The sequence below is a fragment of the Apostichopus japonicus genome, chromosome 23, assembly GCF_037975245.1.
Source record: "Apostichopus japonicus isolate 1M-3 chromosome 23, ASM3797524v1, whole genome shotgun sequence".
Lineage (NCBI taxonomy): Eukaryota > Metazoa > Echinodermata > Holothuroidea > Aspidochirotida > Stichopodidae > Apostichopus > Apostichopus japonicus.
The window spans coordinates 2930733-2944036 of NC_092583.1; the positions used below are offsets into that span (position 1 = coordinate 2930733).

The 13304-nt window shown below is 38.4% G+C and overlaps 1 protein-coding gene across 2 annotated transcripts in view; it reads right to left on the reverse strand.

The window, feature by feature from the left end:
- LOC139964833 (A disintegrin and metalloproteinase with thrombospondin motifs 6-like) overlaps window positions 1–13304 on the reverse strand; it is a 43802-nt gene that overhangs the window by 4035 nt on the left and 26463 nt on the right. Inside the window, exons 11-29 of one of the 2 annotated variants that reach the window (XM_071966842.1) lie at window positions 12353–12445; window positions 11801–12013; window positions 11542–11653; window positions 11227–11375; window positions 10899–11019; window positions 10489–10569; window positions 10081–10345; window positions 9702–9912; window positions 9346–9513; window positions 8858–9019; window positions 8394–8564; window positions 7813–7986; window positions 7339–7506; window positions 5032–5205; window positions 4522–4695; window positions 3852–4031; window positions 2371–2533; window positions 586–732; window positions 40–210 (exon numbers count right to left, since the gene is read on the reverse strand). In XM_071966842.1, coding sequence (XP_071822943.1) covers window positions 40–210; window positions 586–732; window positions 2371–2533; window positions 3852–4031; window positions 4522–4695; window positions 5032–5205; window positions 7339–7506; window positions 7813–7986; window positions 8394–8564; window positions 8858–9019; window positions 9346–9513; window positions 9702–9912; window positions 10081–10345; window positions 10489–10569; window positions 10899–11019; window positions 11227–11375; window positions 11542–11653; window positions 11801–12013; window positions 12353–12445 — 3097 coding nt within the window. The remainder of the gene's footprint in view (window positions 1–39; window positions 211–585; window positions 733–2370; window positions 2534–3851; window positions 4032–4521; window positions 4696–5031; window positions 5206–7338; window positions 7507–7812; window positions 7987–8393; window positions 8565–8857; window positions 9020–9345; window positions 9514–9701; window positions 9913–10080; window positions 10346–10488; window positions 10570–10898; window positions 11020–11226; window positions 11376–11541; window positions 11654–11800; window positions 12014–12352; window positions 12446–13304) is intronic. The other variant, XM_071966843.1, reaches the window with a different exon arrangement.

Below are 13304 nucleotides of genomic sequence, written 5' to 3' on the forward strand. Positions count from 1 at the left end.
AAACCTGATATTGATAATTTTGTGAATGGTTCGACTTACGATTTGATGCTCTTCCGTCTTTCCTTTCATATGATAATGCGTAACCGCTATCCTCATCAACGGTATTCATTACAATCGAAATCACGTTATCCGTGAACGTTAGTACGTAGTCAGATTTTTCACCGCAGACACTTCGTTCTTTTGTACCTTCTTTGATCTTAAGATATTCTCCTAAATAAAAATAAAACATACATGGGAGTGATTTAAAAAATATATATATATATATATATATATTTAATCAATTGACTATATAGGTTTGCAAAACTACTTGTTTATCTCAAGATTAACTTCACAGCCATGAACAATGACCTTTGTATATTTAGGTTCTTATGAAAGCTGAAATTAGCATAAGATGTGAAACAGGAGTACCCTGCGAGTAGGGAAGGCACCTTAGGCTTGAATAAAAAACCCAGCAAAACATATTCACACAGCTACGTAGTATTAGTAAACAAAAATTGCCTTTACCAACCTTCAACTTGTATAATCTCACCACTTAATGCAATAATTATATTAATGCATATATGTACACGAAAATGTTGTTCTTACCTCGAGAGCAATCAATAACGCTGTTGATTGTCAATATAAACGATTTCCCAAAGGGAGCTACCAATGTGGTGGTACATCCAGAATCTCCTGTAGGATGGGATTGGGTGTAGGAACCGGCTGGATCCTGCAAGAGCTGCATGCAAGCTCCTGTGAGTAAATAAGAAAGTTTGCTAGGTTAATAAAATTGCGGTGCACAGGGAGCGAGAGCGTAGTGCTAAAACGAACTTCCAATGTGAAGTTAGGTAGATGGGAAAGTGCGGAGTGGAGTGGGAGACAGGCAAGACAGGAGCGAAGTAAATTCTATAAATCTATTCCTCTTTTTTAATTTGACTACAGCCAGTACCACTACTAGGCTATGGAATGGTCTTTCTCTATGTAAGTGAATCGTTGAATAGGCTATGATAATTGTGCGTGAAGAAATATCACTGAGTATGGACAAAATAATTGTTTTTTTTTTATAAACTGTACTTTCAAATCCTGCTTCAAAGCACTCGTACTGACAGTATGAGCAGTATGGATATCCTGTTTCTATCGCATAAAGGTTAGGAACTGTTAATACTGTCAGTACGAGTGCTTTAAAGCATGATATGAGAGGACAGTGTAGAGTGGTATTAGCATTAGAAAATTGTCCCAACTGGCTGGAAATTTAGGAGAGGTTGAAGTAGTAATATGAAATGTGCTACATGATTAGTTTTTTTACGGTTGTTTCATATAAAGACACTTTTAAAAAACGTTTTTGTGCTTCAGAAAGTGACCTGTGTCGGTGCGGCTTCCTGGTTGAACTGTATTTACTTGGCAATGACTATATACCTTCTATGCAACTGGCATCCATTAAATGGGGATTGGTTGGTCAGTTGAAATTCCCTAAGGTATGGTCACCGACTGTCCGGCTGTCCGAATGAATTAAGACAGTGATGGGTTCCAGTTCTACCCCATGAATTGATCTTTTAATTAATCCTAATTTAATTCCAACAATCCACACGGAAAGAGGAAACGCAAGATTTCACTGAGCATCAAATTTCGCACCCGACTTGTCATTTATGTAGATATCTCAAACATAGGCGTAGGATTCTAATTTGATTTGGGGAGGGGGGGCTGTGACGACTTGCCTGAAAAATATACCCAAAGTTTTTCGCGCATTCAACATGTTAATGTGCATATCATGTAGGCATTCGTCGGTTATGACATCACATGCCAATAACATACAATCATTTTTCGTGTTATTACCCTTCCATATTGGTTAGAATTATTGGGGAAGTCCTTACAACAATATTGATAACATTATACGTTTAACCATTGAAAAACACATTGCAAATTATTCTTCTTTCAGTAGGTGCCAGAAAAATTCTCAGCATATTGCCCGAGTTTTCACAATTTTTTGGTTGGGGGCTGCAGCCCCCCCCCCCCAGCCCCCCAAACCCTTGTTGCTGTTTTAATTGTCAACGGAGAGCTGAAATCTTTTTACACTTTCATGTCATGGTTTAGAAAAATTAGTTTTTCTGACATTTGTAAAAAACGACTGTGAGAAAGACACAAATATGACAGAGGGATATAAAAAGTTTCGAAATCTAATATTCAATCTTTCCGTAATGGGACGTCATGGTTAGTGAGAGCAAACATGGTGTAGTTGCCATAACCAAGGATTTGCAACAGGCTCACCCGGTTCATACTTTCGCTGTTTCAACCGTGATAATTAAATTATTAACATTATCATTTGATTTATGGCAGTTTGAAAGCAATAATCCTCCTTTCCTGAAATCATAACTTAAACTGTTATTAACTTACCACGTTCGGCGTTTACTTCTGCATCTAGTACACATGGCTCATTCTCACAGGCACGTTGCACACTTGGTTTATCCTGGGACGCGCATGCGCCTGGTACACGCTGTCCGTTCTGTTGACATGTCACTGACCGTGTCTGTACCCCGAGACCACAAGAGGCGTCACACTGTGTAGAAAAGCCAAGCACAATGCAAACTTTATTCATGCATAAATAATTATCATGAAATCATTTGCTACTCGTATAGCAAATTATTTACATTGATGAATTCCATTAGATTAGGGGTGAGGTAGTCAGGGTAAGGACTGGCGAGAGGTAGGGGTGGTTAGGGGTGATGCATCATAATAACTCGGGCTCAATATATAAGGAGGACCGTGGGATATATGGGATAAAAAATTATGCATTCTCATTCTTATAATAAACGAGACCCTGTGAACTATAGTTATCCTCGGGAAGTTAGAACTGACTCTCGACGCCCCTTGTTACGGGACAAGTGTTTGTCAATTACGGGTTCTCGTCGCATTATACCCTGGCAGAAGATAATTATAAAGGACACATCCTAAATATGACATATCATGATTCACCTATTCCATAATTAGCTTCTCTTTTTTTATAATTTCTCCCACTCCTTCACTTTTTCAAACACGAATGTGTTTTCAAATATTTCCAATATTGTCAACATGACATTCCATTTTCTAACTGCAATTTAAAGTCGCGGGACACCCCCGTCACCTGCTGTGGTTAATAATAGTGTAGGGCTTTATAACTTGATAGATGCATTGATGTAATATGTATGTTTGACTTAAGCTTAGGCTATAAAGTGTCCACACCCGGTTTCTAATCTGTGGTTGTGCGACAATTCGATCAAGAGAACAAGAAGTGTCAATGGCTTGGGCTAATTAATGAGTGCTTAGACTCGTTTCCCCTCATTTCCGGAACCCTTACTTGATCTTCAAGAAACGTGAATAATACTGCATAGCCTATCAAATGATAAAGTTAGTCTGCTTGTGCTCAGGTGATGTGATATGTTGATATGATACAAAGAAATGAAATGAAAAGAAGTGTCTGTTTTTTATAGGTCTCTTGGCTTCTACGTTTTGATATTTCAATTAAACATGGCTACTCTACCCATCCAAAACTTTACAGACCTGATTATAGAAGCAATGCACAGACTATTTTACGCACATAATGAAATGCTGCACTGCCAGTCTCAACTTATTTGACTTTTTGTTAGTTGTGTGCTCACAAGCCACGTGTTTTTGTCACACTAGTAACGTTAAAATATACACAAGTTCGGTAGTTGATTCCCTCGGAGAAATGTGAGTTTCGTCGTTTCTGTTTCACTTCTAAATCTACTAAAATCGACGCACTTTCGATGTAATGATGGCAAATCCAACACTTTTCACCGATTTTCGATTATGCTCTATAAATGTTCAATATTGTCAATTTTCATGATAACTTAGTTCGGTCAAGATGTGAAATTCACCTCATTCCATTCCCCGGTAACCCATATTGCAGGTGTTTCAGTAGGGCAAGCGAGGTTGTTACATTCTTGACGGGTTTCGGGAAGATCATAGTCCTGACACTCTATGTCATTAATGCTTCGGGTACCCCGTTGACATCTGACGTTACGAGTTTGATATCCACCCCCACACGTGACAGTGCACTAAATATAGAGAAACAAAAGGGGACAAAACACAAAATTAATGATAAATTTAAATGAATAAATGATAAATATAAAAACAATTAACAAAGTGATTCTTAAATTCCGCTTTGGATTTTTTTTAAAGTATCCTAAAGCAGCCATATGCATGCAGTTACTATACCGCGCCCAACTTTTTGTGCGTTAATGCAATAAGGAAGACGGATTGGCCTTTTATAACCCCCCCCCCCCACAGTTACTTGTTTGTGTAGTACGGATGACGATAATTACCTGTCTCCTATACATATACGCACTCCGATCTACCCTAGCCTACTATTTACTGATATAATTCTTGCACTGCGCCCTCAATATACCCCTATAAGGTCAGTAACCTCCTTCCCATAATCCACCCATATCCTCTATTAGCGCTAGGCCCCTATGCAACAACGATATCACGATGGTTGTTGAAATATTAAATAATTCGCATTTTTTTCTTTCTTGTGGGAATACCTACCTCTGACCAGGAACTCGCTGTCCAGGTTGGTAGAGGTGGACATTCGACCACGAAACAGATTGATCTGGTCTCTGGTTGGTTATTCACATCACAGTTACTGTCCAATATCACCTCATGCCCGCTCCTACACTCGACGGACCTCTCTCGCACCCCTTCGCCACAAGTAGTACTGCACTGTAAGTTTAGAAATCAATGAAATTTTGTTAAATTCAAAGTTTACCGGTCTTTATACATGATGCAGATTAGTCCTATATTTTTTATTTGACTTGAAATTTTGTACGTTATGTAAATTCTAATACCATCACTGCAAAGACCACGAAGGTTAAAATATTATATATTTTTTTTTTTTAAATCTTGACGGACGCGTCGAATGTTCTTGTAGTTACATGAAGTAATTTCCAGGCAGATGGTTGAAGTTGTAAGTAGTATAGGAATATGTATCGTTTTGTTTTAATATAGGCCTATTGTATAGCCTAAGCTTATCCCACTTCTGACACCAATGTATTTTACCTCTGTCCAATCGCTGACAACCCATTCGGAAGGTGGCGGGCAGGGATCTCGGGAACACGTCCGTTGTTTACTGGGTTTCAGATCCCGGACGCAGTTCTTGTTAGTGACTTCGTTATCGTCTCTCTCGCAAGTAATATCACGTGACTGAATACCTTCTCCGCACGTGACTGAGCACTATATAACGAAAGGGAAGAAATGTTACGATACATGGTTTCAAATTAATACAATTGATCAATCATTTTCCGAAAGTATTAGGCCTATACAGCGGAAGCAGGAACATGGTTTATGATTGATATACATACTAAAATATAACCTCCATATATACAGCTATAATCATTTTTAGTGACACACGGGTTACTTATTTTAAACTACTGAAAGTAAACTACAGCCTGAAATTGTTTTTTTTTCTTTTGAATCGATTTAAAAACAAAGATCATTAAACCTTTTCATTTTCATTCGGAAACATATTATGACTTATCGTAGTGAAAATTCGAATACAACGGTTAGCTACGCAATAGGAAAATAGTTGTTTCAATGCTACACAACATGTGGTATAAAACAGGGGCTCTCAGTAGACCAACTCCCGGCGGCAGCGAAATATTTGAATCCTGTCCGCGACAAAATTGGTCCACAAAAGCTTGCATTAATTTCTTACAATTGAAGGCCTATTATTAGGCCCTCATTCGTGAGCATTTTGACCCGCCTATCCTGTACAATGCTCAATTTAGGTATATATAGTTTTTGGATTCACCTTTGCTTAATAGTTTTCTCTAGCCAATGCCATGGCCTTAACTGAGAACCCCTGGTCTAAAAAATATCATTCAATTCATTTTGTTAGGGAAGGGAGGTATAGGCCTATAGACAGGTTATGAAAATGAAAATACTTGTTATTAATGTGATAGCAGAATGCACAATACATTACAATCACTGCAATCAAAGAATAATATATAACACAAGTAGCAATTTAAGAGGGAAAAGAGCGCAATATGCATGTCATTCATTTTTTGATTTATTGATTTTAAATTTTTGAGCAGATGAATTATGATTAAGAAGAATTTTTTTAGAAGACATTTTTTGTTGTTGCAATTTTTGCAATGAAATAAAAATTTTTTATGCTTTAAATGCTAATAATCAGAAGATAACAAAAAGGAAGTTCATGGACCGCAATCATTAATGTAATACAAAATGTTATACTAAACTCATAGAAAACAAAGCTTTTGATGATAACGAGCAACATAATTACTAAGGGAAACGAAAGTCAAATTCTGTTTATAGAGCGCCAAAGAGAAAATGAAAATAATACCGCAAACTTTATCATTATAAAATATGATTACGTAACATTTTACGGACAGAAAGATACAATGTATAGCGGTGCACATTATGACTGACATTTCAGGCAAACGTACGTATATACACGACAGTACACATAGTAATACAATGAAGACACACACACACACACATACGTATAGTTACATATACGTATATTTATATATACAGGTATATAAACGATGGATAACCAAGTGTACATACATAAATACAAGAGGCAGATAAAATGAAGAGAATTTAACATTCCAAAAAATGAGAAATACCAATGCAGTGCATTACGTAAAACAGAGAAGAACATCAATATATGGAATCGTGGACCCATCGTGGGAAGGGATATCGAAGCTTCCCCCGCCCCTGCCCCCTGCAACCCCCGCCCCTGTCCCCCATTTTAGTTGCTTTTTTTCCCTTTTTTGTTTGCTTTTTTGCACCACAGGTTTTGCACCAGAGCTGTTTAACTATACTATGTGCTTCAAGCGATAAAAAAACCCACAGAGAACAGATTTTAGAACACCGCTGGTACGAATTAAATTTTGGATCCAAGTGGAAACAAGTTTCTCGATCGTTCAATGAAAGAATTAGAGATGATGAAACCTGACTAATGTATCCTAACCTTATACTGTGTCAAGGGGGAGTTGCTTGGAACCTCTGATATTTAAAGTGATATATTTGAAGTGCTCTCGTTTTTGGTGGGGATAGGTGATAGCAAAACGAATCGGAATATATAAAGAAGGAAAGAAATTTATATATATATATATATGAAATATATATGATAAATATATGAAATATATATGAAATATATATAAAATATATATGAAATATATATGAAAATAGTAATAGCACAGGCAGTGATGATGTTAGTGTAGGAAACTCTGGTCAAGCGAGTGCAAAACACCAAGCATGAATATTCATATTGTAAGCTCAGTTGTTAATTAGAAGGGTGCACCCAATTCTAAATTGAACCATTTAATCAGCTCAACTGACCTCCGACCATGGGCCGGTTGTCCATTCATCGACACAAGGCTCCCTTGTGCATGAGCGTTGGCTGCCAGGGCGTATGATGGTTTCACAGAGGTTATCTGCAACTTCGCGTTCACCTCGTACGCATCTGACAAACCTTGTCTCTCTTCCAGTGCCGCATGAAACGTCACACTGTATTAAGAAACAAACGACTGAATTAAAGTCTATACTGCCCAAGTTTAATGATGTGGAAGTACGTTCAGTTGCAGTTCAAGCTTCGTCTTCTGCTGACGTCATCAGAGTCCGCAGGAGTATATAACCCTAATACCTGTATGTCATTTTCGCGTGCAATGGATGCGCAATCGCGTGTAGTGAACGATTACCTTTGTAGTCTGTCACCATGGAAACATAACCATATGAGATGAACCAAGAAAAATGGGGGAGGTGGGGGGGGGGGTGTGGATTTGTGTGAGTTTAGAATGGTTCATCAAATCTTACCGGTGACCATGGACCAGTCGTCCATCTTGTGGGTACCTGGCAAGGCGGCCTGTGACACGTTGCCTTCGTCTTCGGCTTTATGTCCGAACTACATTCACTACGTTGAACAGCCACACTATCACGTCGACAAGTCACACTTCGATACTTCGTCCCGAATCCACAATCGGCACTACACTGTAGGTATCAACAAAACCATAGAAGTATTTGTCTTTGTATTTCTTATTGAATGTAACATTAAAATAGATACTGGAGGATTAAGTGGACTGATCTCCAAATTTCACTTACTGTCTGATAATAAGTGTAAATAGAACATTTAAACCAGTTCACCAACATGGTTCAGGATATTGACACAAAATCCATAGTCCGTATCCAGGAGTGAATACTTCTGTGACGCACTCCTGAAATGTGATCTAGAATGATGCACAAACTTTCAGAGCGCCACCATTTTTAACTTCACATCCTCGTTCAGTTCTCATTTGGCCTTGAATCCTTTATTTAGTGAAGGTACTGTGACTGGCCCGGAAATGTAACCGTTTTTCTTCTTCAATTAAACAATTTGTAAAAGACAGACGAATGTTTACCTCGGACCATTCTCCGAACACCCATTCTGCCTCTAGTAAGCAATCACCAGCATCACATTCTTGGGTATTAGAAGGAGCAGGAAGTCCTTCACAAGCGCCCTCACTTAATACTCCATCCTTTGTACATTCGACCGTTCTGTTTTTTGCACCAATTCCACAGGGTGCGTCACACTAAGAAAGAGAACATTTAAAAACAGTTAAAACAATATTAATTTTATTTAATTATTCAATTTACTGCAAGTGCCGCTGTACTTCATTAACACGTCAAGAACATTCAGAGTGCACTGCCATTATGCATTGTTGAGTTGCGCCTAAGGATTTGAGTTAAAATAGCTAGGTTACATACGATAATTTGAAAATACATACCATTGGGTATTTAAGAACATAAATGAAGGTGCAACACAAATGATGTGTTTATATAAACAGTATTTGTAAGAAACTGTGTAATAAGAAGATAAAATTACCTCACTCCACTCTCCGACAGTCCATTCCGGGCATGTGTCCATAACACACGACTGTATCACGGTGGGTTTACCACTGACTCTACACGCCCTTGGGGCTAGAACAGTTCCTCGGCGACAATCGACGGGCCTTCTCTGATGTCCATCCCCACAAGTTACAGAACACTAAATTCAAAGAGAGCACATGGTTTTAGTTACATAAATAACAGAGTAATCAGGGGAAAAAACAGATGCGTTTCTCTGGCGTTTCTGACTGAGTTTGTAACGTATAAACATAGACAAAGAAAAACCAACACTGATATTTCACATATTTTGACATCAAACTGCTTACAGTTAAAACCTGCGATTATATTATATGACCGATTCCCTGCTGACCTATATATGTCACATTACAGTTCTTTCTTTCTTCCATGTTATTCTTCTTTTGCTTCTTATAGTTTTTCCTTTGCTTTTGAAAATGATTGATTAGTGTCGAATATTTATGATTGTACCTCTGACCACTCTCCAACCGACCAACTAGGCTCCGGCCGACAATCCCCGTTGTTACATCGTCGACTAGGTCGCGGCCGTTCGCCAGAGCATTCCCCAGGAGCCAAAACATCCCCTCTCTGACACTCGACTTGACGAGTTTGCTCACCCTCTCCGCACTCGGCATCGCACTGTTTTAAAAATAGAAACAATAATTATCATATAGGTCCTGTAAGTGTGATTTATTAATCTGCCAGTGACAGAGGTCCAGATTCAAACTATATTTCAATTCTATTTCATCTGTAAATTCCTGCGGTGAGATTGTTCGAGTCCATGACGTATCTAAATATAAACTATATAAACTAAATACCAAACTTACCTCAGACCATGATCCTTTCACCCACTGCGCCGGCGCAGGACACACCCCTCCGTCGCATGGCATGTCTGATGGTGGACGAATCTGTTGATCACACATGCTGTCGCTGACTTCCACCGGCCGACCGTTTTCAATGCGCGCGCATCTCAGGCTTCGCGTTTGTACACCTTCTCCGCAAGTGACGCTGCATTCTCCGTATTGACCTGCTAGCCATCTTGAAAGAAAGGAGTAAAATATTAACATTAATTACCGCAACATCGTGTTCAATACATAATAAATTACAACAACTCATCCGACTTTTTTTAATTGTATTTTGATTGCTGAATTTTGTCAATAGAATATTCATAACTTATGACGTATACGATGCATATTCATGACTTACTCAAAAACCGATTGGTCTCTTGGAACGAAGTATCTGTAGGTTATCTTTGGTTTAACATTCACTCCATATATCGCATGTGGGTCGTACAGCAGGTACACTTTGGCAGTCAACGAGGTCGTAAGAGGTCCTTGAATTGATATTCTCTCACGAAAATTCCTAAAATCGGTGGTATATTTGATAATATTACTTCCAGTACCATAGCGACCGGACGATGGTGGCGTAAATAGGTATCCCTGAAATACCGAATCCCCTCCAGATGACATAGCTGTTGGGAGAATAGAAAACAAAACATAAAGACGACTTATTTCAGACCGCCCTCCTAGTACACGTGTTGAATATTCATTTCACAAATTCACAGTATACATATTCACTACATTATATTTACATAGTTTTATAAACTATACTTACCCATATGGGTGTAAGCTAAATTGACGTTGATTATTTCAATTGAAGTTGCCCCTACTGGTAAGTCGAGGAAAGCTGTATGTTCTGCAAGAGAAGCAACATGGAAATAATGCTTGAGAAACAAACTTAAACGCCATGATGTAACTGGGACACGTGAAGAACACGTGGTGTTCGGATATTCATAAATCGTTTTCAGTCAATGATCAACTTGCTACGCACCATCTAGCACGATTAACAATTCATATGTATAAAGAAAAAAATAGTTGCACAATGTTGAGTATTAGTCCTATAACTACATCATAAAGAATTTATTACGAAATTTTCAACAGATTAAACATGCAGACAGTTTGCAGATCTGGTTTTACGGTTGGAGCATAACGGTTGAAAAAGTCCATGAAAGCATATACACTTACTTCTGTATCTTCCACCGTCAAAACTCCCTGTAATTTGTTCACAGCTTGCACCGTTACCATTACACTGGCGGCAAGCATCAAAAACCTGTCCTGATCCTTGAATACCGTCGCATCCAAATTGCTATAAAAAAAATAAACAATTTGGAGACATCAGATACGTGTGCTTCAAATAAACAGATACAGTTCGTGAATTTTGTATTAATAAAGTGTTAAAATATAGAACATTACCCTTATCACTTACTCACCCACTTCCACTTCATCCTTCCCCGTCATCTCCGCCTTATAACATGCCCATTTTTATGTCAAAGATCGACTTTAAAATCCTTACCTCGCACTTTCCCGATACGCATAGCTTCAAGGTGTTTTTATCCGAGTTGTCACCATGCCAACACCTGGTGCCATCCGTGTACTGGTATGGAGGTCGTGTGGCCCAAAAGTTGCTATTTGATAAACATTTCTTTGTACATAGGTCATCGCCTGGGAAAAGGGACAAGAGAAATCCACGGTTAGTTGTACACAATCACACAATGAATATATGGTTAATTCATGAAGATAAAATTTCGAATGCACTCGTGAAAATAATTGTAGTGATATTTCATGTTTTTGTCTATCCCACTGCTGACACCATTGTAATGTCACTTACCATCCTGTCCCGATATGAATGCCTTCCATGTGTAATTTTGACCATTGAATGGTATGCTGTTAGTCTGTGAACACTGCTCATCACGAAAATCGTCTTGGTTGCCTCCACATGGCTAAGGGGGAAAAAAGTTGAAAATGCCGAAAGAAAATTAATTGTCAAGTTAGTCTACAATCAACTTCAAAAGAGAAGCGTTGTTAGATATGATCAAAGCTCCAAATCATATGCACAATTTATCAAAAGAAGTGATAAACTGACAAACCTCTAAATTGCAAGCTTCGTACTGTTCTGCTGGTCCTACACAATTTCTTCCCCCGAATCTCGGTCTAGGATTGGTGCAATGACGACGACGCATGCGCACTCCACCTCCACAAGTTCGCGAGCATTCACCGTACTCATCTCCCCAATCTGACCAACCACCATCGACTGAGTTTGGTAGTGACTGTTTTTCAACACAGCTACCAGACAGGCACCACTGAATAACGAAATATAGACAGAGAAATGAATTTGTGATTTTACAAAAAAAAATAAACAAATGTTGTAAAATCCCACATATAAGTGTCTATTTCTAAATGCCATTAATTTTGTAAATTGATTTACGAAACCACTTTAAGTTATGAACGAAGTGAGAGGTACAATGGGGAGGGTAGGAAAGATGAGGACTGGTGAGGTCGGGCGGGGAAAGGGGGAAGTAAGGGAGGGTAGGGAAGAAGGGGAGATAGGGTATAATAAGGAGAAGTAGGGGAAGAAGGGGGAGGGGCTTATTACCGCATATATGTCGTCATGTGATAAAGTCAGAGCATGCGCTTCTTACCTTTCCCTTCTCGCAGAATGTGCCATCCATTACACCGACGCCAAGACTGAAACATCCAGTAGCGTTTCGACATCTCAGATAACCACAGTTTACCTGTCAACAAAAGATAAAATTGTAAAACCGTGTTTACGAAACTTCTACAACAGGTAACACGAAGAAATGGTGACTAAAATAGTAAGAGGTCATAGCTTCTCCATATTTGTGGTAAAGAAATTGTTATTTAATCTTTGTATAAAAAAAGAACGTTCAATCGTTAAAAAAAAGGATATTTTGGGGGACTGATTGTATATAAAGGATCTGTTTAATGTTCGAAACAGAACTGTCTTGTCAAACATTCATATCAGAAAGTGTAGTTGAATGAAGTTTTAAAAAAAGAAGAGAAAAGATAAACTATGATTTTTCGATTTTTTATTTTATGAGCAAGACCTTAAACTCTTACAGGAGGGTGTTCTCATGACATCCAGACACACAGAGATCTATTCAATCCTGATTACTGAGAAATCTCCCAAGAGTATATGGTCTCAAATCAAAAAACAAATTGGTACTGTCGATTTATTATGAATTGCAACTGAGTTTTTCACCTTTTTTATTTTCTAAAATATACTTGACAATTCCAATAAATTCGAATAAATTGTTTTGTCTGATTTGCAGATAAATGATAATACCACCATTTCTTCAATTTGTCACAAGTTTGGTCAAAATCTGTTAAAACTGAGCACGTCCCTTTAATTCCATTAAAACAGCATACCGCAACCCAAAAACTTGTCACAAGTCGTCAATACCGTCACATTTTTAGCAGCATGTTGCGCTTGGAGAGGAGGCTTCCCCGTTTTCAATAAACATAAATTGTGCTTGACGGGAGGGTGCCTGTATGGTCTCTACCGGGAACTAACGGGAACTTAGGGTGACGGGTCATCGGGTTACAAAATATTCTGGTTACTGGGGTCATACG